The sequence below is a fragment of the Podarcis vaucheri genome, assembly GCF_965113315.1.
Source record: "Podarcis vaucheri genome assembly, chromosome: 8".
NCBI lineage: Eukaryota > Metazoa > Chordata > Lepidosauria > Squamata > Lacertidae > Podarcis > Podarcis vaucheri.
The window spans coordinates 29,294,903-29,320,224 of NC_138766.1; the positions used below are offsets into that span (position 1 = coordinate 29,294,903).

Below are 25,322 nucleotides of genomic sequence, written 5' to 3' on the forward strand. Positions count from 1 at the left end.
ATTCGTTCCGGAGGTCGGTTCTTAACCTGAAACTGTTCTTAACCGGAAGCACCACTTTAGCTAATGGGGCCTCCTGCTGCCGCCGTGCCGCTGGAGCACGATTTCTGTTCTCATCCTGAAGCAAAGTTCTTATTTCTGGGTTAGCAGAGACTGTAAGCTGAAGCGTATGTAACCCGAGGTACCACTGTACATTGAATTTCCTCGTGGCAGCCATAATTTGAGGCTCAGTAGAAAATGAGTAGTGTGCCTAAACTTTGGGCTGGATTGCAGTTGGCAGTTCTGGGGGCTAAGAAATGAGCTGCTGAGCTTGTAGAAATGTCAGGTCGCTCCCAGGATATGACAACTTTTAAGCACAGAAGCCACCAGGTCAGAAGCAATTTTTACCGTGTTTGCATCCATGGAGCCATTCTCGGTGCTGCATTTTCCAGGGGCCAAATCAATCCTAAATTGCCCAAAAGAACAGGCACAAATGCCACAAAGAAGATATTCTTACCTTTGCCATAGTTTGCTTTGCACATCACTATCTAATTAAGCTACTTTGGGTTATGTAGCCTTACAACACACACACACACACACACACACACACACACACACTCTTTTGGTTTTGTTATCTCTTCAAAAAATCCTCTTTCAAGCCCTCAAGCAAAAGGATCAATTGTTTTTGCTGAAATATATTCTGCCTTCTCTGGCATCCTCCCCCACTCCCAAAAAACATTTATTCTACAGTGATATTGGCATGACACTGTACAGGGAAATAGAAAAATGTATCATATTCCTCTTTATAGAAATTCTAGTATGTGGAACTGACTGTTGTGTAAAATATATGTGCACACAGAATCCTGTATTCTACATATGCACAAGTGCCTTTGCATATACACACATTATTTTAATTTTGCTGCATCTTAGGTAAGCAGCTTTTAAAACCAACCACAACTCGAAGCTAAACTCGTATGATGAACCCACAGTGCAATCATTCTCCCTTAAATCCATCCACTTCACTGTCTGCTCATATTTTTCAAATCTCAGCCCTCTCTCTGCAGATGCAGGGTGAAGGATTGGTGCTGTTGCTCTGCTTATCTAAGATTATTTCCTGCATTCCTTTCACTTCTCTCCCACTGTCACCATTTACTTAAACACTCAATTCATCCTTTATTGTGGTCACGATTTGACTTTTCACTAGCAACTGTGTGTGTGTGTGTGTGTGTGTGTGTGTGTGGCATGGGAAAATAGCTCTTTTCATTATTGTTGCTTTTGAAAAAAGATTGTAAGAGAGGGATGTGTGTGTGTGTGTTTGACCATGCACTAGAGAGACTGAGTGCACAATTTCCAAAGGTAAAAAGAAATAAATAAACTGATGGACAGTATTTTCAAACAGTGGGAGATTTAAAATAGCATGGATTTATGTGCATGGGTTTATCTGTGCTAACAGCCTCACCCAACAGGTACCTGTGACACCTGATGCCATCACCTTCCCAGAATCAAATGATGTGCAGGCACAGTCATGGCTCTTAGTGGGCAAGAAGTCTTCCTTTTCAGCATTTGCAGTGAAGTGGCAGTAACTATCAGAGCACACAACAGGAAACAGAATTGTCCACTATTGCCACTTTCCAGGTACTGTGGTTTTCCCAGAGGGACTCCATAGCTGTGACTAAACTAACTGAACAACACCAGCCCAGCAAGTGGTGGAACTCCTGAAAATGGAATTGCTGAACAGCAGCATAGATGCCACTAACCAAAAGTGCCTCTCAAGAGGTATACCCACCTCCTTTCCTTTGTAATATTCCTCTATTTTGATTATTGGGCACCCACGCAATTCCAGGGAGGCTCTCTCTCCCTCTCTCAGGGAGTAATTGTTTGGAAACAGCTAAAAATCGTGAAGCGGCAAAGCGAAAACACGAGTGTTTCCATTTCGCTGATGCATATCACAATGTAATAAAAAAATCTCTCCCGTCTGTAGCAGTGTGTTCAAATAATTTGCACATTGTTCAAGGACTGACATGTACTCTATATTCATTGCAAACTGATTAATCCACCACTGCATGACTAATATATTCTCGATAGAGACACAGAGTTTTTCTGATTCCGTTCATTCGGAGAAAGTGTCAGCTAAATATCACTTGGCATAACACGTTGTTAATACAATGCTGGTTTGCACAGATAACAGGATAGCAGTTTTATTTTGTTTTTGTGAGTTTTACAATTCAAGGTTGGAGCAGCGGATTCTATTTCAGATGCAACTCTTTGGAGTTGCCCAGGGAGGGGATAGCGAATCTTAAACAGTCATGCTGGGTCTGGCAGTCTATACTGGGAGATCTTTATCCACCTTTCGCTTCCTGTTGTTGCTGCTCTCCTGCTTAGATCAACATGCAATTAGCAGTTGGAGCCACCTGAACACCCTGTCCCATCCTTCCCTCAGGGCTGTCGAATATCACTTTACTATGCACATTTCATAGGAAATAATCCTTGAAAAGTTGCTAAGTAATAGTGGTGTAAGATAGCAGTTTATTGGGCATAGGTAAAGGTAAAGGGACCCCTGACCATTAGATCCAGTCATGGCCAACTCTAGGGTTGTGGCGCTCATCTCGCTTTATTGGCCGAGGGAGCCGGCGTACAGCTTCCAGGTCATGTGGCCAGCATGACTGAGCCGCTTCTGGCGAACCAGAGCAGCGCATGGAAACGCCGTTTACCTTCCCGCCGGAGCGGTACCTATTTATCTACTTGCACTTTGACGTGCTTTCAAACTGCTAGGTTGGCAGGAGCTGGGAGCTCACCCCATTTCGGGGATTTGAACTGCCAACCTTCTGATCAGCAAGTCCTAGGTTCTGTGGTTTAACCCACAGCGCCACCCATGTCCCTTTTATTGGGCATACCTTGATGCATTTTCCACCATGGGCACTTGCTGGGAATTGGCCCAAAAATTCTTAGATGACGGCCACCCAAACATTGGAAATTACTGTATAGCATTTTTCACATTAAGAAACAGTAAGTATTACGACAATATATCTGGACGTGTCATGCCTCTAAATAGTCTTGTGAGACTGGATTCATAATTAAACAGTCTCCTCAGTTTGGTCAGGCAAAGTTTATTGAGATCTGAGTAAGTGCTAGACTAGGGCTGGATCTAGACACATCAAAAAAGTGTTTCAGGAAAATGCATTGTAAACTTTGTTATGGGAAATCACATTGGCAAAAGATGGGACTCCACAGCGCCATCTGGTGTCACAGCTTTATAACTCATATAAAACACTTTTTCTTTACTAATGTAGCTGAGCCCTGGATCTGCACTGACCTGTTGTGGCTTTATTAGAATGTTATTAGATATATCTTTCTAAAACGACACAGGACATACTGGTAAATTAAAAAGTGCTTCTTACCTTGTTTTCTCCATCAAAACGCAGTTTCCCTATTGCTGGTTGCTCTGCATCGCCCTCTGGTGTCACATTTTAATAGCGCATTACGAACGTTAAAAGTAGGGTGTAATGTGTCCATCTGCCTTACGCAAACCATTCCTTAATGTTATAAACCATGAGTGTAGATCAGCCTCTAGAGAACAAATTATTTTTATACGAAGAACCCTGAGAGAGGCCCTGCTGGATCAGATGGTGTGTTCACTTAGTTCAGAATCCTGTTTCCAGCCACAGGCAGTCTCTAAGACCCCTTCATTATGAGAGAGGGAGGCAAAGATTTCTCTTTCTGTTCTCCATCTTTAACCATCTTAAAACCCGCCAACTAAAATCATGTTCGCTTTTTACATACAGAAATTCAAACCAACCCCTTGATTATTTTGGTTCCTTTTTTTGGTACCATTTCCAGAACTTTTGTACACCCACAGGAAATGTGTCATGCCCTGAAGAACACACAGATGAAGTTCTGTAGGGCTCTATCCTGTGGAGTGTTGTGCTTTGCAGCAGACTACTGCATGGCTACAATAGGAGTAAGGACACAGTAATAGTGGCATATATCTTCCTTTGGGGTTATATAGCTTGGACGGTTAAAAAAAATCTGGGTTATCAACCCAATACAGTAGAAGTGTTAAGACTGTTCTTCCGGGTTTGTATTTGTGCCTTTGAAAACTCAATCAGAACAAATCTCATTCATGCTCCTTAGTGCTAGCGCCCAACCGTCACGTTGGCAGAAAATTAAGTATTGCTTGCAAATTGGTTCTGCGGTTGTGGGTGGGGTGGAGAGAGTGACAACTAGAAGCCTACTTGCAAGATGGTCTGAATATTTTATTTCCTCCTAGGAGATTGCTGAGTTAGGCCCAGCCCACCATCTACACTCATCTTAGAGCAACCCAATGATTCATGGTGAAAATATCATTTAGCTTTTATGTTGTGAGCCACAGATAAATGATTGCTTCTAAAGTGTGGCTGTTTAGTGAGATATTAATAGGGGAGATAATCCATTTACATTTTTACTGCGGAAGTTTTGCAGTGCTTTGGGGATTCATTTATCCTCCGCCTTTGCCGACTAGCCTGGGCTGAAACGGAGCTAAAGCTAAAGCAATTCACTTTGGAAAGCTACTTCAGTTTTCCGGAAAATGAATGGGTCTCAGGCCCAAACTGCGCGTTATAATGAACACTACCAGTCAACAGCCCCCCCTGCACCTCCCAGTACCTTTTAGTTAATGAAGATATGTGGTTCAACAAAATCATGCATGACATTTTTCTACCCACCACTTCCTCAAGCGGCAGCCAGTGATGTCTCATGGGAGAGGGGCGACTCTGAACACAGTAGCATCACGTGTCTTTCCTATGTCAACATTACTGACAAGAGGCAAGAGACTCTGGCCTACAGAGCCCACCCATTTATGGTCAAATCTAACCTGTGACCCCAGGACTATCTTATTGAAGTGTAGGTGGGTTCCCACGAGGCACAGTGACAACAGCAAGAACCATTATTGAACTAATATAACTGGGCAACAGGGGCCAAGCAACTGCTTATATACACTTCTGGAGGCCTGGGCCACTCCCACTCCTAATGTAATTGGCTGTCTAAACTTGAAAGCTGTGAATCATGACTCAGAGTTTAAGGGCCAATGGCAGAGGCCCAAGTACTGAAATGTTCTGTGATTGGATAGGTAAAGGTAAAGGTACCCCTGCCCGTACAGGCCAGTCGTGTCCGACTCTAGGGTTGTGCGCCCATCTCACTTAAGAGGCCGGGGGCCAGCGCTGTCCGCAGACACTTCCGGGTCACATGGCCAGCGTGACAAGCTGCATCTGGCGAGCCAGCGCAGCACACGGAAATGCCGTTTACCTTCACGCTAGTAAGCGGTCCCTATTTATCTACTTGCACCCGGGGGTGCTTTCGAACTGCTAGGTTGGCAGGTGCTGGGACTGAGCAACGGGAGCGCACCCCGCCGCGGGGATTCGAACCACCGACCTGATGATTGGCAAGTCCTAGGCGCTGAGGTTTTACCCACAGCGCCACCCGCGTCCCCTGTGATTGGATATCAAGTATCAAATCAGAACACAGGGGCTCAGGATCCTTAGCTCAGGCAAACACAGACCACTGAATACATAACACCTGTGATGATGGACAAGTCTCCATTTCATTTTTCTTAAGTTTTAGGTTTTTTTCTTCATTTTCCTAATGTGTATTTGAAATGGGTTATAGCATTCATTCAGTATGGCTGTGGCAGTGATGCCCACGTACACAGGATTTCCTCATTTGCTCCAACGTGAGAAGAGAACAAGGTACACCAGTGCCTTTGAGGAACCGTATGACAGATTAACATTTGTATGATAGGTTTAAGCTTGGGCGCCATAACACTTTGTTGACTATTAGGAAAGATTTTCTAATGATAGGCATGATTTGGCTAGTAGAAGAATCAGACTAGAGAAGTTGTGAAGAATCTCCTATTGTTGCGTTATTTGAATCTGAGACTAGATGAGCTGCTAGCAGGGATGGGTTGTGTAGGCGTCATTCCTTCTTAGTAGGAAATTAGCCTAGATGACCTGTGAAGCCCCTACAGTTCTCTGATAATGCAGGATATGTTTTTGAAATTAACTACTAGCTGCATTCGTTTCAGGGTGTGTGTTTTTTTACTATGGATAGGAGTGAATAATACGTTTTCTAATGCAGGTCACATTGAAGCGCAAAAGGACTGCCGCAGTTTAGTCCTGAAAGAAAAATGATGCAGCCTCAGGAGTAATAAATGAAAGTAATCAGTACTTGCCTATCTTCCATCACTTAAATAGAAGGAAGAGAAAGCTTATATTGGAGCCTAGTGTATATGTAATGCTGCTAAACCTTACCATGCTTAATAGTTTTGGTGTGGACCACAGGCTTATGTGCTCCCTTCCCCCTTCCCCCTTTCCCTTCCCCCTTACTTGTTTTAACCATGGTTTATTGCAGTGTTTCCCAACCTTTTTTGGGCAAAGGCACACTTGTTTCATGAAAAAAATCTCGAGGCACACCACCATTACAGCCCCGTGATGTCAGCGCGCATCGTCACGCCGGGAGGGACATGAATTGCTAGCAAATTACATAATCACCTCCTTGAGGGCTGGCTCATCTTCTCCGAAGGCAGAACCCCATTAATTAACAGCACAGACTCACAACCATAGCCAAGACGAGGGAGGAAAACCTCAGTCATGCACAGTCATGCACATGTGGGGGCTAAATGAGGACGAAGACTGGGCAGAGAGCAGGGTTCAAATCACCCCACCTGGCCAGGACAATCCCTGGGTGCTCCCTTGGGCCACTCGCCTGACCCACCTCGCAGGGCTGTTGTTGCGAGGATAACACGGGGAGAACCACGCGCGCCCCCGGGAGCTCCTTGGAGGAGAAAGCGGGCGATGAATGCAATGCACGAAATATATGAGAGGCGACCAGGTTTTGCAGGTGAGGGGCCCCCGCCAGCCTCCGCTTCCAACACCCGGCGCAACGACGCCGAAGTTTCCCCCCGGGCTCGGCTCGGGGAGCAGCGCTGCTCCCCCCCGGCTCCCCTTCGCCCTCCCGGCTCTCTCTGCCGCCCACTGGGGACCCCCCTCACCTGCCAAGTCCGGAGCGCCGGTGGAAGTTGCATGCATGCATGGCGCCGCCTTGCCATTGCATTGCACTGCACTCCATGCAACGCCTGCACGCATGCATTGCCTTGCACGCCCGCCAAGGGGTCTCCCCGCGGTCCGATGCGTCCCCTCCGGCGCGGATGCAGCATTGCAAAAATAACCCCCCCCGACGCAGCCCTACCTGGGGGGCAGCCTCCGCCTCCGCCGCTCCGCCTCCGCGGGGATCGCCGGGCTCCATCCTGCTGCCCGATCTCCGCGGGGGCGCAGGCAGGCTGCGCGGGGTCTGCGCGGAAGAGTCCCTGCCCGCCTGGCCGCCGCTGCGCTCATTCCATGGCCGGGAGAAGAGCGCTTCAAACAAAACGCCCGGCCCGCCAGGCCACGCTGGGAAACGTAGTTTGCGCACCCCACGCGGGCGCGGAGCCCAAGGGCGAGGGGACTACGGATCCCGGCAGCCCCCGCGCCGGGGACGGAGGGGGAGAGGCCGGGTGCAGGGATGGAGGGACGGGTGGGCGAGCGAGTGAGTGAGTGGCAGCCGCCAAGCCTTGGCCGAGAGCCAGGAAGGGCCTCCCCGGAGGAGGAGGAGGAGGGAGGCGCAGAGCGGGAGGGAGGGAGGGAACCCCAGGGGTCATCTAGTGACGGCGCCCCAATCGAAAATTTGACTTTAAAAAAAAAATCTTTCAAATTTTTTAATTTTTCCCGCGGCACACCAGGCAACATCTCGCGGCACACTAGTGTGCTGCGGAACAGTGGTTGGGGAACACTGGTTTATTGCACTAGTGCTGACCATAATTAATAGTAACCAGAGCTATTTTTTCTAGAAGAGGTGCCAAAAATAACCGTGGACACCTCCCTTGTTCTCTTATAATGGCAATGGCGCCCACCTGAGAAGTGCCAGAACTGAGTTCTGACTGGGGGGGAAAGCCCTGACACCAGTTAGGTTTCACATCTTAACCAAGGTTTGAAGCAGGTTTGCCATCCCTGGTTCAGAGAGAACATGGTTATATATTGACCTATTGGTTCTTAAAAATATATGAACCTTCAGTAGAGCCAACATCTCTTTCCTTGTTTAGAATGGGGCTGAAAATGCAAAAGCCCCCATCGAAATCTGTGGTAACTTCTCATAAACATACACGCAGAAGTAAAAAAATTAATATATATTCTGGCCTTTTGGTTGCAAATGTAGCATGCTGTGAAAGCACACATTATTTTTTATGTGTATAAAGTTTAGCTTCTTTCTTTTGAACTTAAAAATTTGCAAAGAGAAGCGTGTTCGTGTGTATAATATATCTGTGGGTTTTTTTTCCTGGAGCACTGATTGCAGGGAAGTTACCATAACTTTCAGTGTACAAAGGCAAAAGACATGAAACAAAATTTAGATTAATCAGCTTTCAATTAGCCTTTGAAGTGCTTTTAAATCATCATTTTAATATACTCATTCTGAACTTGATTTACATTCATTTGCAGACTTCAAACATCAAGTCCCTGGCTAATTCCAGAGTAAATTCTAATGTTTGACAGAATGTCCCTGAAATGTACAATAGATCTGTGTGTTTTAATAATGTCCATAAGGAATCAAATCATTTCAAGCTCAAGCATTTGGGGGTAATATGTTTCAGCAATTAAATTAGCTTTAAAAACATTTTGCTGGACCTCCTTTGGACGTCAAGGTGGCTCGTACCTTGATTCACTTTCACCTACAGAAAGTTAATTTGTCACGACACACGTTGAGGGCTGTGTGTACACACGCACACGCACGCCGGAACGATCTCTTTGAGAAACACTTTTTAAATGTGAGAAGGGCAGGTAAGAGAGAGCATTATGGAGGTTCATAAAATCATACATGTTTTGAGAAAAGTGGAGGTGCCCCCCTTCTGTTCTCGTAATAGTAGTGCCTAGTGGTCATCCGGCGATACCGATTGATTCAGGATGGTAGCAAGTGAGTAATTTTTCACACAACAGTGTGCAGGGTTAACTGCCGCAAGACACCGTTCTGGATTGTTAAAAAAACAGAAAGCATTAAAACAGGACCAGACCAGACACATAAAGCTCTCAGTGGCTATTAATCATGGTGTCTATATGCTATTTCCAGCTTCAGGGGTGCTTTGCCTCTCAGTGCTGGTTGCCGGAGAGTAAGAGGGAGAAATAACTCTTTCCTTCATGTCTTGCTTGTGGGTTTCCCAGAGACACTTGGTGGCCACTGTGGGGGAAAATGCTGGAAGAGATGGATTTTAGGTCTGGTCCAGGAAGGCTGTTCTTAGGTTCACACCTGCTGAGTTTGATTATACATAGAATCATAGAATTGTAGAGCTGGAAGGGACCATAGAGTCATCTAGTCCAGCCCCCCTGGAGTGCAGGAACCTCGGCTAAAGCATCCATAACAGATGACCACCCAACCTCTGCTTAGAAACCTCCAAGGAAGGAGAGTCCACAACCTCCCAAGGGAGACAATTCCACTGTTGAATAGCTCTTACTGTCAGAAAGTGCTTCCTGACGTTTAGTCGGAATCTCCTTTCTTGCAGCTTGAAGCCGTTGGTTCGAGTCCTACCCTCCGGAGCAGGAGAAAACAAGCTGTGCTCCATCTTGTATGGAAAAGTGGATCTTGCACAACTGAGCTTTCATTTAAAGGGCCACACATTAAAAACAGTAGGATAGACTCCTCCCTATCCTATTTAAACACTCAGGTGCCAGGTGTGTGAAAGTAACTTTAGCTGCATTATTTAAATAGGTATAGGTCTGCAGTCTTTGTTTTGTTGAGGAAGAGGTTGGCATATGGCTAATATAAAATTCTTCTTTCCCTGCTAAAACATCCAACATCACAATCCTGTGCATGCCTACTTGGAAGTACTTATGTTGCAAATTGCCCTGTGATCTTTGAATGAAGGGCAGTATATAATTATAGCATTTATATTATATTATATTATATTATTATATTATATTATATTATATTATATTATATTATATTATATTATATTATATTATATTATATTATATTATATTATATTATATTATATTATGGGATGCGGGTGGTGCTGTGGGTTAAACCACAGAGCCTAGGACTTGCTGATCAGAAGGTTGGCGGTTTGAATCCCCATGATGGGGTGAGCTCCCGTTGCTCGGCCCCTGCTCCTGCCAACCTAGCAGTTCGAAAGCATGTCAAAGTGCAAGTAGATAAATAGGTACCACTCTGGCGGGAAGGTAAATGGCGTTTCCGTGTGCTGCTCTGGTTCGCCAGAAGCAGCTTAGTCATGCTGGCCACATGACCCGGAAGCTGTACGCCGGCTCCCTCAGCCAATAAAGCGAGATGAGCACCGCAACCCCAGAGTCGGTCACGACTGGACCTAATGGTCAGGGGTCCCTTTACCTTTACCATTATATTATTATATTATATTATATTATATTATATTATATTATATTATATTATATTATATTATATTATATTATATTATATTATATTATATTATATTATTATTAATAATTTATGGAATTCAGTGGGTGTCAGGGACTGGGCAGAGGAGGAATGGTGGAGACCTGACCCTTCCAGAGAAGAAGAAGACAGTTCAGAATTACAAAAGGGGTTTGAGGGAGGTCATAGCTCAGAGGAAGATGAGGGGGAAAGTTGGGAAATAATGGGAGAGGAGGAGGAGGCAGAGCCGGAGCAGCTGGCTGACACATTATCACTAGATAGTGACACGTTATCACTATTCCAGACCCACCATCTCCCAGAACCCACCAAGCCTTAAAAGTAGGAAAGCAAAGGTCTCAGTTCCACTCATAGAAGACATGATGAATGAGGAAGTGGGAGAGAAGGGGAGGGGAGATTTACTCAGGACAACACCATTATTCCAAGAGGCTGCATTCCCAAGCCTCTCTCTCTGTAAATATTAAATAAAAAAGCAGATGGCAAGGACTTTTCCTTGTCTTATCTGTTCCTGGCAACCTGCCGTGGGCATTGGTTCCCCTGCCACCTGACAGTGGGTCCTTCTCCCAGTTGTGTGGGTATTTGGTGGCAGCTTGAATGGTCTCCCTTCTCACAAATTCCTATTGCAAATATATTCTTCAAATATTTCACAGCCAGTTTGTTCTATATATGTGTTCTGTAAACATGTGAAAGCACAGAGATAGGTAAGGGGGTAAAACTTCCTACCAGGTTTTTGGGGTTTTTTTGTGTGTTTTTTACAAGAAGCTGTCAACACCAGCTGGTTTATAATCACAATATAAAAGAAACCTAAGAAGAACATATGCCCACCAGGATTTTTTTTTTAAGACCATCGCCTTGCCTAACCTTAATGCAACACTAGTTTGTGATAGTTTTCAGTGTGTTCTGTGAAGTGCGTTTTAATAATAGTGTGTCAGGTTTTAATGGGGCTTTGTTTCTGCTGTCAAAGTACTGTTACGCCAGGTGCACACTTTTGTGAAATAAATACAGATAACTCTTTAGTAGTTTCTGAGGAGTGAGGAGACTTGCTGGGGGGTGGGGGTAGAGAGAGAGTGCTATTCTGATCACGCCCACAGCGGTTCTAATTTATCCCTGCTCTAGAAAACATGTCACTTTACTTCTCTGAGCACAGGGAGCATAGATGAAGATATATAGCACATCGAAATACGTTGCCTTGGTGTACGCACACGATATTTTACCTATCTACACGTGTGCACACATACATATTGGGTAATACTATTTGCATTCTGCCGCTGGAAATAAATTCCCCTCCTTGCTGGATCCAGCCAAACAAACCACCCTGTTCTGTTTTCACATGCCACTGGGAAGTTGATGGGGAGCAGTTTGGGGGATGGGGAGCAGTTTGATGGTGATGGTCATCTTCTCTCACGTATCTACCCTATCGATTCTGATAGGCACTAATATTATATGCTACCTTGAGGAGTAGAGGCAGCATGTCTTTTAATACCAGTTGCAGGGAACAAAAGTAGGAGAGGGTCTCTGCATTCTGCATGTGGGCTTCCTATAGATTGGTAACTTTGGGAAACCAGATGCTGAATTGCACATCTGTCCTTGCAGGGCTATTCTTCTGCGTTCTTAGGAAAATGCTTTATTCATTCATAATTTTTTAATTTTTTTTAATTATTAAAGTTCCTACGTTACATCATTAGACATTGTCATATTACATCACAAAACTTATTATACTGTAATTTTCAGCCTGTATGTATACTTTATATAGGGTACATAAAGAAAAAAGAAAAAGAAAAAACCCAAAAATAAAAAGCTATTCCAAACTTACTCCAAAATCATATATATACCAACACTTTGGACTTCCTGTCTATCCCATTGTATATTCCTTTTTTTTACAAATGAAAGTACTTTTATTATTGTAAATTTCTTTACATTTTATCTAATACATCCCTATATCAATATGTACCCTTGGTCTTGTTTCTCAACTCAGTCTCTCTCCAACGTCAATCGAATGCTTGCATAGATAGTGAAGCTTTACTGTATTTTTGAACATATATCTTATATCTATCCCACTTTTCCATAAATTTTTGTTTTGAGTTGCCTCTCAGGCTATTTGTCAGCTGTGCCATTTCGGCAAATTCTTGTAGCTTGTTATGCCAATCCGTAATTGTCCGGACTCCGTCTTCCTTCCACCCCTTTGCCACCAAAGTCCAGGCTGCTTTATTTATTAATGCGTTTTTAAACAAACACACCCTCTGCTTTCCTTACTTTTTTTTAAGAAACAAAAACGCAGCTCTCAGAATGCACACATTTGAAACATTGAAATGACATAATTTGGCCCATTTCGCCCATACCTCCCACTAGCGGCAGCTTAAGGACTGGGAGCAGCTCTGGGGAAATGAATGATCTGGTAGGACATTGTGATGGAAAGGAAGAATGTGAGACACTTGCCATTTTCACTGGTAGGTTGTCCTTTGCCATATATAGTTTCACCACATAGTTTCACTGAATGTTATATTGTTATTCCCTGTGGGAAACATAAAAATGCAAATAACGACATCTAAAGCCTAGATTAAAACAACAGAGAGTAAAATAATAGAATAATAGAATCAGAACTGTAGAGTTGGAAGGGACTGCGAGGGTTCTCTGGTACAGTCCCCAGCAATGCAGGAATCTCAACTAAAGCATCCATGACAAATGGCCACCCAACCCCTTCTTAAAACCTCAAATGAACGCGAATCCATAACTTTCTGAAGGAGTGAACAGTGGAAAATGTTAGGACAGCAAGGGCCCCGTGAAATAAAACCATTTTGACCTGAAACTTAGCAGGCACAGTGTTGGTGTTTGGGGTATTTTACGCATTTGAAGTGGACTCCGTTGGTACTTGTTCAGTTTGTGTGATTTTTCTCTCTCTCCTCTCCTAAGCCCTGCCATCGTTTTCCTCATTAATGTTGACTAGTAATACTATTCCCTTAGTACTACCTTTTTGCTGCTAGGGCTGGAATTGACTGTTCCTAACACACACAATTGATAGTGTAATTTTTTATTGGTGTGGATTTTTTTTCTTCCACAGAAGTCCAACCATACCAAAAGGGTGAAGACTCTGAGGTAAACATTTACCTCAGAGGACAACATTTAGGAGTATTTATGCATCTTAGAACTTAAAAGAGAGCCAATGTAGTTCAGTGCGTGGAGCCCTCAATTCAATTTCCTGCTTGGCCATAAAGCTGGCGGAGATTGGCTTTTGGGAAATTACTCTGTCTCTCTGAGTAACCTTGAGGCCAGAACTACACATTTAGATTCCACCTCATATCTTAAAACCTCAGCTGCCACTTCTCTTCTGCAAGGTGGCATTGGGTGGGAGAGAAGTGATACGTGAAACACCTCCCCCCCCCCAAAAAAAAGAATGTGCCAAGAATTTTGTGTTTTCACTAAATGCTGAACACTTCACTCAAGCCATTCTAGAGGAGCTGTGGGTCATGAATTTTATTGTATCTTACCAATTACAATGACGTTTGCCTTTTATTCTCTTGCACACTGCTTTGAGATTTTTAGATGTTAAGCAATTGTTGTTGTTGTTGCTTTGTCCTTCCTCTGCTCCCTGCTTTTGCCTACAGCCTTGCCCCCCCCCCCCCCGCCAATGCCTAAGCTAGGACTTCAACTCAGATATTTCATCACAAGGTGAAGGTCGATCATGTAGCTATCTTTTTATAAGATGAGATGAGATGAAATAAAAATATTGTGTCTCTTAAAGGTAAAGGGACCCCTGACCATTAGGTCCAGTCGTGGCCGACTCTGGGGTTGCGGCTCTCATCTCGCTTTACTGGCCGAGGGAGCCGGCGTACAGCTTCCGGGTCATGTGGCCAGCATGACTAAGCCGCTTCTGGCGAACCAGATCAGTGCACAGAAATGCCGTTTACCTTCCCACCAGAGCGGTACCTATTTATCTTCTTGCACTTTGACATGCTTTCGAACTGCTAGGTTGGCAGGAGCAGGGACCGAGCAACGGGAACTCACCACGTCGCAGGGATTCGAACCGCCGACCTTCTGATCGGCTCTGTGGTTTAGACTGTTCCTAATTTCTTGGAATAAAGTGGGTGAGAGAGCTGGTTCAGAAACTACACACCCTCCAGGTGTTCCTATTTTCCAGGGGCAGTCCAAGATTTACAGAAGCCGTCCCAGTTTCTGATTTGATCCTGGAATGTCCTGATTTTCCTTAGGACGTTCCTATTTTCATCAGAGAAATGTTGGAGGGTATAAAGTTATGCAACCCCCAAGCCATCGGAAAGCAACATTGTATTGGGAAGTTTTTCTTTTAATGTTTAATGTTTTATTATGTTTTCATATATGTTGGAAGCTGGTCAGAGTGGCTGGGGCAACACAATCAAAAGGGGGGGGAATAATAATAATAATAATAATAATAATAATAATAATAATAATAGTTGTTGTTGTTGAATAGGACGTCCCTATTTTCATCAGAGAAATGTTGGAGGATATGACATGACCGTGATCCATATGCAGTATGGATCAAGTCCTTTGTGTGTGAATTTCTCAGAATGGATGGAGTGATTTCTGCCATGGCAGCAACTTGAAAAAGTGCCGTTGACCATCACAAAAACCTTCTTGGCTGCATGTGAGCTCACTGTGTAGAAGTGATGGTTCAGGACTCAAACGCAACCACAAACCGCTGCTCCAACAGCCGCCACACAAAGGCCGCTCTCTTATGAGAATGGTCCCTGTGTAAATCAGCAAAAGGGTCCCTGCGTCTAAGTGCTTCCCCTAACAGCTTTTTGCATATTTTTCTGCTCTTCTCATCCTTGTATCAATTATCATGCCAAATCTGTTTATATTGCAGTAAAACCTTGTAAAAACACAGTCCAAGACATCAAACGCTTCACAGCCCGGTTCTCTTTTTCTTTCTTTTCCTACCTCCTGCTGGTAGCTCACCATTTGAATTTATAATATATTCTTCTTTGGCATTATCAGAATGATTTTCACAGCAGCCTGGTCTGGTGTGCCAGAAAACAATGGAGCTAAGTGGGCAGCAGAACCAGAACATTGGCCAAGCTGCGTGTAATACGGTTGAATTGGCCTGGCCTGCCTTTCTGGCTGATTCATCATAGGAACATACCTGATCCTCCTTTCACCCCCCCCCCCCCAATTCGTTCAAGAATGGAAGACATCAAAAGTTTTGGGAAAATAGGACAAAAATCTGCTGAAAAATGCTGCTGTGCGTGAGTGCCAGAGATACAGCCTTAGGACTCCAATGAGCCAGAAGGGTTTAACACAATATCATAAGGGGCAGCCTAGAGGGCTTTCTGTGTCAGGGCAATTGATATGATTTGGTGCAGACGCACACTGCTATTTCTGCAATCACAGTTGGGCCACTGGTGACATTGTAAAAACAGAGTTATGGTTGGATGCTGTGCCCTTTGCCCTGGTCCTCCAGCATTATTTTAAGCAAGTGGAGATAGGACTGTCATGAGGGAAAGGCAAGGAGCTTTGTAGCAGTGTGCTTTAATCCCGTTTTGCACGTTTCCCAGGTTTGGTCCTGAGACGAAGAACTCCTGTGCTGAGCTCTCCACACTTCAGCCTTGGCTGGAGGACTGCATGCGAGGGCACTAGCTCAAAATGGTGTTCCCAACCCAACAAGAGGCAGATTCACCACAGTGGCAGTAACAATGAGACTTGTGCTTTCTTGGAAATAAGTTCATCCGAAATAAGTTGGCCTTTTTTCTAAGCCAAGGTGCCCAGCAAAAGGGCAAAAAGCAGCAGTTTGACTGCTCACTGGGGCAGGATATGCTGCTGATGGTAAGATTGTACCGACTGCCAATTAGCGACTAGGCTAGGTTCAGTGTGCTGGTTTTGGTGTATAAAAGCTCTATGCAGCAGGGGACCAGGATAGTGGTGTTAAATTCTCGAGAATAAACTTTTGGAGAATGTTCTCGATTAATGAGAATATTAGAGAATTTTCATTTAAAATAGGAGAATATCAAATTAAAAAGTAAAACATATTTTATAGTTAAAGTTAAACCATTCTAAGGTGATGGCACCAGTAACTGTCATGTTAAGGTTGGGTATAAGGAAACTTAGTCAAATCATATTTTATTCTTCCATTAGGACAAGTCAAAAAAATACAATTTACAAGTAAATTCAAAAATAGGCTGTCCTGTGCTTCTAATAGCTCTAACACTTAATAACTGTTTTGGTGACTAAAACACAGCTTGATAAACAAAACTATACGCATACATATAAAAAAGAAGCCATTAACATCAAATATATTATCATTATATGATAATATATTTCAGTATGTCAATCTCTGGTAAATGGCACCTTGTACCATTGAATGGCACTGAAAAAACCGGTTATTGACACTAAATAAAAATATAGGCCACCTCACATGCTGTTACACATAATTGTATAGGCCTAGGTACTTTAAGTGTATAAAGCATTAAAGCTACTTTCTGTAAAAATAAATAAATAAATCACACTCTATGGCCAAGGGTATAGAATTGCTAAGAATAATTTCACACCAAAATAGAAAAAAGGCTATTACATATAGTTGAAATACATATGAATTCAAATGTTCATCAAATTAAATGAATAGCATTTTTTTTTTAAAAAAAACACGTTTTCTGTAGCTCACATTTCAGAACTGCCAATGGTAAATGACACAATGCCCAGTAATGTAACTGGATTAAAACAAAACAAAACATTATTCATTACTTACACTGGCAATATCACAGCTTGACTTATTATTTACTAGATTTTTTAAATGTGGGTTGTAAAACTGGTTCTTCCATTAGAATTTACAGTTTGTGGAAAATATTCTCCAGGAGAATTTTCTAGCAGAGAATTTTCTCCAGAGAATATTCTCACCTCACATACCTAGACCAGGATACCTGAAATCACTGTGCTTTTCAGGTGAGGGCTTCCTAAAGATACCATCTCATCAGGACGTCCGTTCTGCACAATAAAGGGATCACGCCTTCAGTGTTGTGGCTCCTACCCTTTGGAATTCCCTCCTGTTAAATATTAGAAAGGAGTCGTCCCTGTTGCCTTTTCAGCACCTACTGAAGACCTTCCTCTTCCAACAAGCCTTTTAAGTTGAAATCTTTCCCGGTCTGCATATAGGTTGGAACTGTTTTTAAGATATTGCATCACTTGTATATATACCAGCCTGGTGGGATGTGCATTTAATTAATTAATAGTAGTAGTAATTAAGTAATTAATTATAACTTCCACTCTAATGGTTCACTGGGTTTTTAGCTTAGTTAGTTAGCAGTTCCATTTTTGGTACCATGCCTAAAACAGAAATATTTGTCATTGTTATGTGGTTTCATAAATAAACCATTATGTAATTTATTATAGAAGTACACTATGCTGGTGCTCCTTTCTAAACCAATGATAATCTGCCTGCGTGTTGTGGCACTTCCTCCATCCCACCCACCCCCATATGGCAGAGGTTAGGGGGCCAAGTGGCCCTGGAAGCAAGAACTCTGGGATGGGGATTACATGGATAATGATGATGATGATGATGATAATAATAATAATAATAATAATAATAATAATAATAATAATAATAATTTATTATTTGTACCCCGCCCATCTGGCTGGGTTTCCCCAGCCACTCTGGGTGGCTTCCATAGAAACCCAAAATACAGTAAAATATCACAGATTAAAAACTTCCCTGAATAGGGCTGCCTTAAGATGTCTTCTGAATGTCAGGTAGTTATTTATCGCTTTGACATCTGATGGGAGGGCATTCCACTAAACACTTTTGCAGATTTTCTGCAGCAGGATCCCTTCCACTGTGAGCAAGAAGAGACCAGCAGCATGCCACCTAGTCAGCTGTTCCAAACACATATATGAAATTTAAAAGGGAGCCAGGACCAAAGAGGATTGTCACATAAAGAAGATGTCTAGGTCTTGCTTACTCCTTCTAGGGGGTATTCTAGTCATCATGGGAATGGAGGATCACGGGGAGATAAGAGACCTGGAAGGATCAATGCTCCCATAGGTTTTAGAAACTTAAAAAAGGTGCTGTACATCTCGTTCCCATGAGACCCTTCTCTGTAGGATGAGGAAGAAGGGGCCTCAGAGCAGCAGGGGGAGCCATATTTTATCTCTGCTTTCTCTGGTTGTTTTCGTCAACGGAGAAACAAGCCCTGGTTGAGAGGATATATCATGGGTAGGCAAACTAAGGCCCGGGGGCCGGATCTGGCCCAATCGCTTTCTCAATCCGGCCCGCAGACGGTCCGGGAATCAGCGTGTTTTTACATGAGTAGAATGTGTCCTTTTATTTAAAATGCATCTCTGGGTTATTTGTGGGGCATAAGAATTCGTTCATATTTTTTCCCCAAAATATAGTCCGGCCCCCCACAAGGTCTGATTGTCAGTAGACTGGCCCCCTGCTGAAAAAGTTTGTTGACCCCTGGGATATATGATAGCCATCTTCAAACATCTAAAGTGCTATTGTAACGCTTGTTCCGGAGGCCAAGACACAAATGAATGGATTCAAGTTAAAAGAAAGGTGATTCTGACTATCAGGAAGGGCTTTCTGACAGTAAAAGGTGTTTGATAGTGGAACAGCCTCCTTCTCCTTTCTTGCAGGTTTTTAAGCAGAGGTTGGATGGCCATCTGTCATGGATACTTCAGTTGAGGTTCCTTCATTTCAGGGGGCTGGACTAGATTACGCTTGGGGTGCTTTCCAACTCTACAATTCTATGATTCTCTTTTTTCTCAATAATGTCCCAGTATCTTTGACAGAGGCTTGAAATTTCTGGAATGTCTTATCAAGCCTGAGAGGCACTGCCATAAAGCATTAATAGCTTGTGTACAATGAAGATTTGATGGGAATGGGGTTTTGGCCAGGTGTGAATTGCCTGCATCTGTAGGATTTTAGGACCAGACAAGTATTTGGGATGCTCTCCAGAAAGACATTTTGGTGGTGTGGATTCTTTTGTTTTTGATTGATTGGGTCAGACTGGAAATTCTTGCCTCTGGAGAAACAGGCCTATCGGGCAGTAATGAAGGAGGTGTGCTGGAGAGGGGACCAATTAGGATTGAGCATAAAATGTGGTTTAGCAGTAAGGAATTCAGAATGCCCTGCAGTTCCCATTGAAGCCATAGCAATTTCTTGGCTGAAAAAAGGAGCACATATAAAGGGAACTGCATGACTACAAATGAGGTCATAATCTGCCCTATCATAACCTTTATTGCTCATAATTATTCTTTAGAAGCGAACACAAATGACTTTCTATGCCCAGGGTTAATATTTAGGATTCACAGGGTGCAGTGGATTATTACTATTATTGTTGTTTTATTTTGACTTGCAAATGAAGAACGTTTTATTTTAAACATCTGGTTCTGATAACAACACACCCACTGTGCCAGGTTTTTTAGACACTTTTCAGAGCAAATCAGCTCTCCTGCATTAGCCTGTCTGACTCAATAAATTGCTACTGACCTGTCTCTCACGGGCATTGTGAAATGCTTTGCTAATTAGTTAATGTTTGTGCAGTGCTCAACGCTGTAAAACACAGAGAAGTACTAAGCACAGCTTTATTACGCCCATCCCTTCTGACTATCCTAAAGATAGCTGTTGTTTCATTTCTGCAACGAGCTGCAGAGCAGATATCAAGCCAGTTGGCGGCTGAGGGCTGTGCATTTCACATCAGAAGAATGTCAAGCACTCCCACCCAGCCATCATTGTTCTCTTTTAGTTTTATGTCTGGACTTGTAAAGACACCTGACAGCACCCACCACTGTGTATAAAAGGTTAGCCCAGGAGAGGCTAGTTAGGATAATGCATCCTTCAAATAATCTTTCCTTACAGTGAGATTTCAATGTCATTGGGATACAGCACCTCAGGTTGTGTAATGTAAGGTACTAAAATAAGTGTGTCCTAAACTGTTTATTCTCAGAGGTGCATGCAACATGGCATAGCTCAGAGCCGTCAGTGGCAGCAGATAGCTTTCCATTGGTAGGCAAACCGAGGCCCGGGGGCCAGATCCGGCCCAATCACCTTCTAAATCCGGCCTGCGGACAGTCCAGGAATCAACCTGTTTTTACACGAGTAGAATGTGTCCTTTTATTTAAAATGCATCTCTGGGTTATTTGTGGGGCATAGGAATTCGTTCATCGCCCCCCCCCCCAAATATAGTCCAGCCCCTTCACAAGGTCTGAGGGACAGTGGATTGGCCCCCTGCTGAAAAAGTTTGCTGACCCTTTTTGGATAGCCAAAAAATAATCTGTGTGGCCTCAGCGCAGTTTCAAGTATCAGAACTTGTGTGCCGGTGCAAACTGCAGCTCAGAGCATAGATATTTAGTTTGGAAACAGGTGGTTGCATCCAACATTAGTTGTGCTCAGAGTAGACCCGTTGAAATTAATGGACATGGCCGACATAGGCACATTAACTTTAGTGGGTTTGCTTCGAAGGAAATCTGATATCACAATGCATCAGATTGCAAGCAAAGATATGGCTTGCAAGGCACCAACGATCAGCTGATTGTCGGAGCTTATGAATCCCAGTATGTAGCACTCCGCAAGATGCAATAGATCAGCTGAACGCCTTGCACGGGGCTTCACAAGACCCCATGATCATTGGCCCTGTTGAGAAGTGTTTTTCAGACTGTTATGGACTGGGCTGCAAGGCTGTCATAGCACTTTGCAGGCACCAACAATAGGGTGATTGATGGTGCCTGGAAAGTCCATTTTGGCTCAGCTAACTTTCTCCCTGCCGCACACCTGACATCAGTTGCAGGGCAGGTGGGTGTGGCTTGGCTGAAATGCCCTTGTGGGCCAGATGGGGCTGTTCGTTGGGCTTCGTTAGGCCAGTGGCCTGGAGGTTCCCCAACCCTGTTTTATTTTATTATTATTTGTTAATAAAATTAATATTTTAATAACAACTTTCAAAACGTGTCAGTTTACCGATGCTTGTTAGTTACACCAGTGCCTCCTCATTCATTGACAAGGACAGCTAGGAGCTAGGAGCATTTTGAGCAGCTGGTTAGAATGCTTTGCCCAGACATTATGTCTCTTTAAAGAGAAGGCTTATCTTTAAAGAAAGAAATGCGAACTTGCAGGGAACGGACCTAGAATGTTTCTGAGCCTGGCTCTCACAAGCAATCCGAATGACTATATTTTGATCACCATGCATAATTGTGTTTCTCCCCAGTAGGGATGCCACCCGCCTGACAAACGGATATTCCCAGCAAATAAACTGAACCAACCAACCAACCAACCAACCAAACAAACAAACAAACAAATAAACATATAAGGGCATTGTAGCTCGTTCACCAGTGTATTAGATGATTTGCCATGCACCACATCTGTCTGAGAGGTGCACAGTATCCTGTTCGTTGTACTTTTCGAGCAGCGCTTCTGTCATATTCCATAGCGATAAAGATAATAATAAAAAAATAAATGACACTTTTATAGCATCTTTCAACCTGAAGGATCACAAAGAGCTTTGCACACTATAAAAATGGATATACAAACAATACAAGAGGATGGTTTTACCTGCCCCTTGGGCATAGCTGCGGCAGAGGTGGAACCCAGCAAAATGGACTACTGTAACACAGTAGTCGAGAAATAAGGAAATAAACAGAAGCCAGATAAAAACTGCATGGGAAGTGAAGCATGCAGAGGGGCTCCAAAACTCAGGGGTTTTGCCAGCATTTTTAAATCTTTAATGTTTGCTTTCTTCTTTCCTAGTAACAGCTATCTTTACTGGGTCACAGTATCGCTTCTCGGCCTTTTGGCTAAGATCAAGTGTAGTATCCTTACTGGGTCAAGCAGTGACCTGCCTAGTCTATGAACAGCAAGATGCTCTAACTAGGAGAAGCTTACAGATAAAATATGCCAGTGATCTGGCATACTGTCTTATGGTCACACATGTTTATCTTTCTTTTTACTCATCTATTCTTTTTAAACACCAGTTTAGCAGTGAATTCCACAATCTGAATATGTATGGCTTGTGTGAAGAAGGGCTTCTTTTTATTTTAAGTTGTTTCATCTGTCCTTGGAGTTTTGAGAAAGAATAAATTTCTATTAGCTTTTTCCATGGCTTTGATAATTTTATAAATCTCTATTCTCTCTCCCTCCCCCCCCCTCTCTCTCTCTCGTTTTTATCTTTTTAAAAACTAACACATCTGAATTCCTCAACCTTTTCTTCATATGAAAGATGATAATCATCCATCATAATTCTAGTTGCCCTGTATGTTCTCCAAACTCTGTGCCCTGTTTTTATTTAGAAATGTGTTAATCAAGTCAAAAGTCAAGAAAAAAATAATAGGAAGCTCAAACTGGAATAATAATATAATATAAAGCATTTACTAGTAAATCTGCAAATGCAGCTACCTCATTCTTCAGCGTAGAATCCACATTATTTATAAACAAATTCTCCATTTGTTATTACCTTCTAATTTCTGGTCCCAGTCCAGCTAAAGTTAGCTGGAAGTAAGTCCCACCAAAAACAAAGGGACTTGACGTTAGTTATGACTAACTTGTCACAAGTTGACCAAACCTCATTAGCTCCTTCCCAAACCAGTATCACCTCTCCTCCTGGTTTGAAAAACCCACAGTGATAGCAGTGTCACTGGCTAATTCAGAAGGAGGTTTATAGATAATGATGACTATTTTATTTGAGCCCGAGGCTGGAGGACTGGAGATTTTAGTCAAAGCTGAAGACCAGGTGACATCCACTGACAGCATCCTTGCTGGGCATGAAGTGGTATTACAAATTATGGACGATCAGAACCAAAATACCTAACACATAGATTTGCAGATCAGACCTGACTATTTATAACAATCCATTGGATGTACAGTGGTACCTTGGTTTACAACCATGATCCGTTCCGGAGGTCAGTTTGTAAACCAAAACAGGTTGTAACCCAAGGTGCGCTTTCTCCAATGGGGCCTCCAAAAGAAATTTGTTAGCGGATCTCTCTGTGCATATGTATATTTACTTCAAAGACCAAAAGAGCTGAAAATAGGGTGTAGTAGATAGTAGTGTTTAGCTTTGTTTTGTGAGTGGAGTCAATAAACACTTCATTACTTTGAACTGTGTGGGAGAGGAGTTTCTTCCCCTTAACAGAGGACTCTGGAAGAAGCTGGGAGCAGGAGATCTCTGAAGACTCTGCTCTTCTGATGCATCTCACTGGTTGAGGAATGGTGAACCAGGAGGGAGAGACAATTCTGATATCTTTAGGCTTCCATCACATGAAGTGATGCCAAATGATACTTTTAAAATTGATTTGGAGAAGAAGAATCTGTTCTCAGAAGCGCAGCTGATATGAGACAAGACGTTTTGATCCCGAGCAGACTGGTGCAGGACATTACCTTCCTCTTAGTGCCTGTTAGGATCTCACGCATCTCCAGCAGCACACTGTGTTCCTTTGAGGGAAGAGATATCCAGGGGAGAGAGGAAAGCTCCTAGCTGTGCAACAGGGAAATGCCAACCAGCAAAGCAAATGTATCTCTAGCGAGGTAGCTCCTAGCACACGTTCTGCGGTGGAGATCGATAGGGCAATTGCACGTTGCTCCTTCAGATAACAGCTGGAGTTTTGAAGAAGGGCACAACTTCAGAGACAGAAAAGGAAATAATTCAAGAAAAGAAACACTACAAGCCTGCCAGAGGCCTTAGCAGCAACAGTAGAAGAGAATGAAAGTATTCTGCTTCGTAAGAATCCAGTAATTACCATATTTTTTGCTCTATAAGACTCACTTTTTCCTTCCTAAAAAGTAAGGGGAAATGTGTTTGCATCTTAAGGAGCGAATGCAGGCTGCACAGCTATCCCAGAAGCCAGAACAGCAAGAGGGATTGCTGCTTTCACTGCGCAGTGATCCCTCTTGCTGTTCTGGCTTCTGAGATTCAGAATATTTCCCCCCCTTGTTTTCCTCCTCCAAAAACTAGGTGCGTCTTGTGGTCTGGTGCGTCTTATAGAGCGAAAAATGTGGTATATACTGGTATGGTATAAGAGGGACGCAAGTGGTACTGTGGGTTAAACCACAGAGCCTAGGACATACTGATCAGAAGGTCGGCGGTTCAAATCCCCACGATGGGTGAGCTCCTGTTGCTCAGTCCCTGCTCCTGCCAACCTAGCAGTTCGATAGCACGTCAAAGTTCAAGTAGATAAATAGGTACCGCTCCAGTGGGAAGGTAAACGGCGTTTCCGTGCGCTGCTCTGGTTCGCCAGAAGCGGCTTAGTCATGCTGGCCACATGACCCGGAAGCTGTACGCCGGCTCCCTCGGCCAATAAAGCGAGATGAGCGCCGCAACCCCAGAGCCGGCCACGACTGGACCTAATGGTCAGGGGTCCTTTTACCCTTTTATGGTATAAAAAGGCAGGGGTGGGTTTGGCAGGGAACCTTTTTCAGCCCAAGGTCTGCATTGCCTTGGGTTGTGGGAAGGCTACATATCAGAATGGAAAGATCCCTTTCATCCACAGATGGCCACCACATCTCTAAGCCATTGATATTTGTGGTGTACACTTCTTTTCTCCCACTTTCATCCCTAGTCAAACAGAGGTTGGTTGGTTGGTTGGTTGGTTGGTTATGGATGGATGGATGGGTGGATGGATGGGATCCAGCCACAAGATTTGCCTTGCATCTGTTTCATTGGGAAGCAACTTATCTGATTTGTTACCCCCTCACTGACTTCCTGATTTGACTTGCCATTCAGGATCGAGTCAGATCCATTAAATCTGATGGTCTGCCTCCTCCTCCTCTTCTAAACACCCTGCTTTCAGAATAACAGCAGCCATGTGGAAAACATTCCCTCGCCCCCAAATCACACTATGATTGGAGTGCCTTAGGAAACTAATCCATTGTGATTAAAATCTAGACCTGTCCATCAAAATGAATGAGCCCTGCCTCTTCCCCGCCCCTGCCCCACTTG

The 25,322-nt window shown here is 43.5% G+C and overlaps 1 protein-coding gene across 4 annotated transcripts in view; it reads left to right on the top strand.

Annotated features, from left to right (window-relative positions):
* FARS2 (phenylalanyl-tRNA synthetase 2, mitochondrial) overlaps positions 1-25,322 on the top strand; it is a 200,766-nt gene that overhangs the window by 150,167 nt on the left and 25,277 nt on the right. Inside the window, exon 9 of one of the 4 annotated variants that reach the window (XM_082234532.1) lies at positions 21,603-21,878. The exons of the other annotated variants lie outside the window; for them this stretch is intronic. Coding sequence (XP_082090658.1) covers positions 21,603-21,648 — 46 coding nt within the window. The 3' untranslated portion in view covers positions 21,649-21,878. Of the gene's footprint in view, positions 1-21,602; positions 21,879-25,322 lie in introns of those variants that run through there. 4 annotated transcript variants of the gene reach the window in all.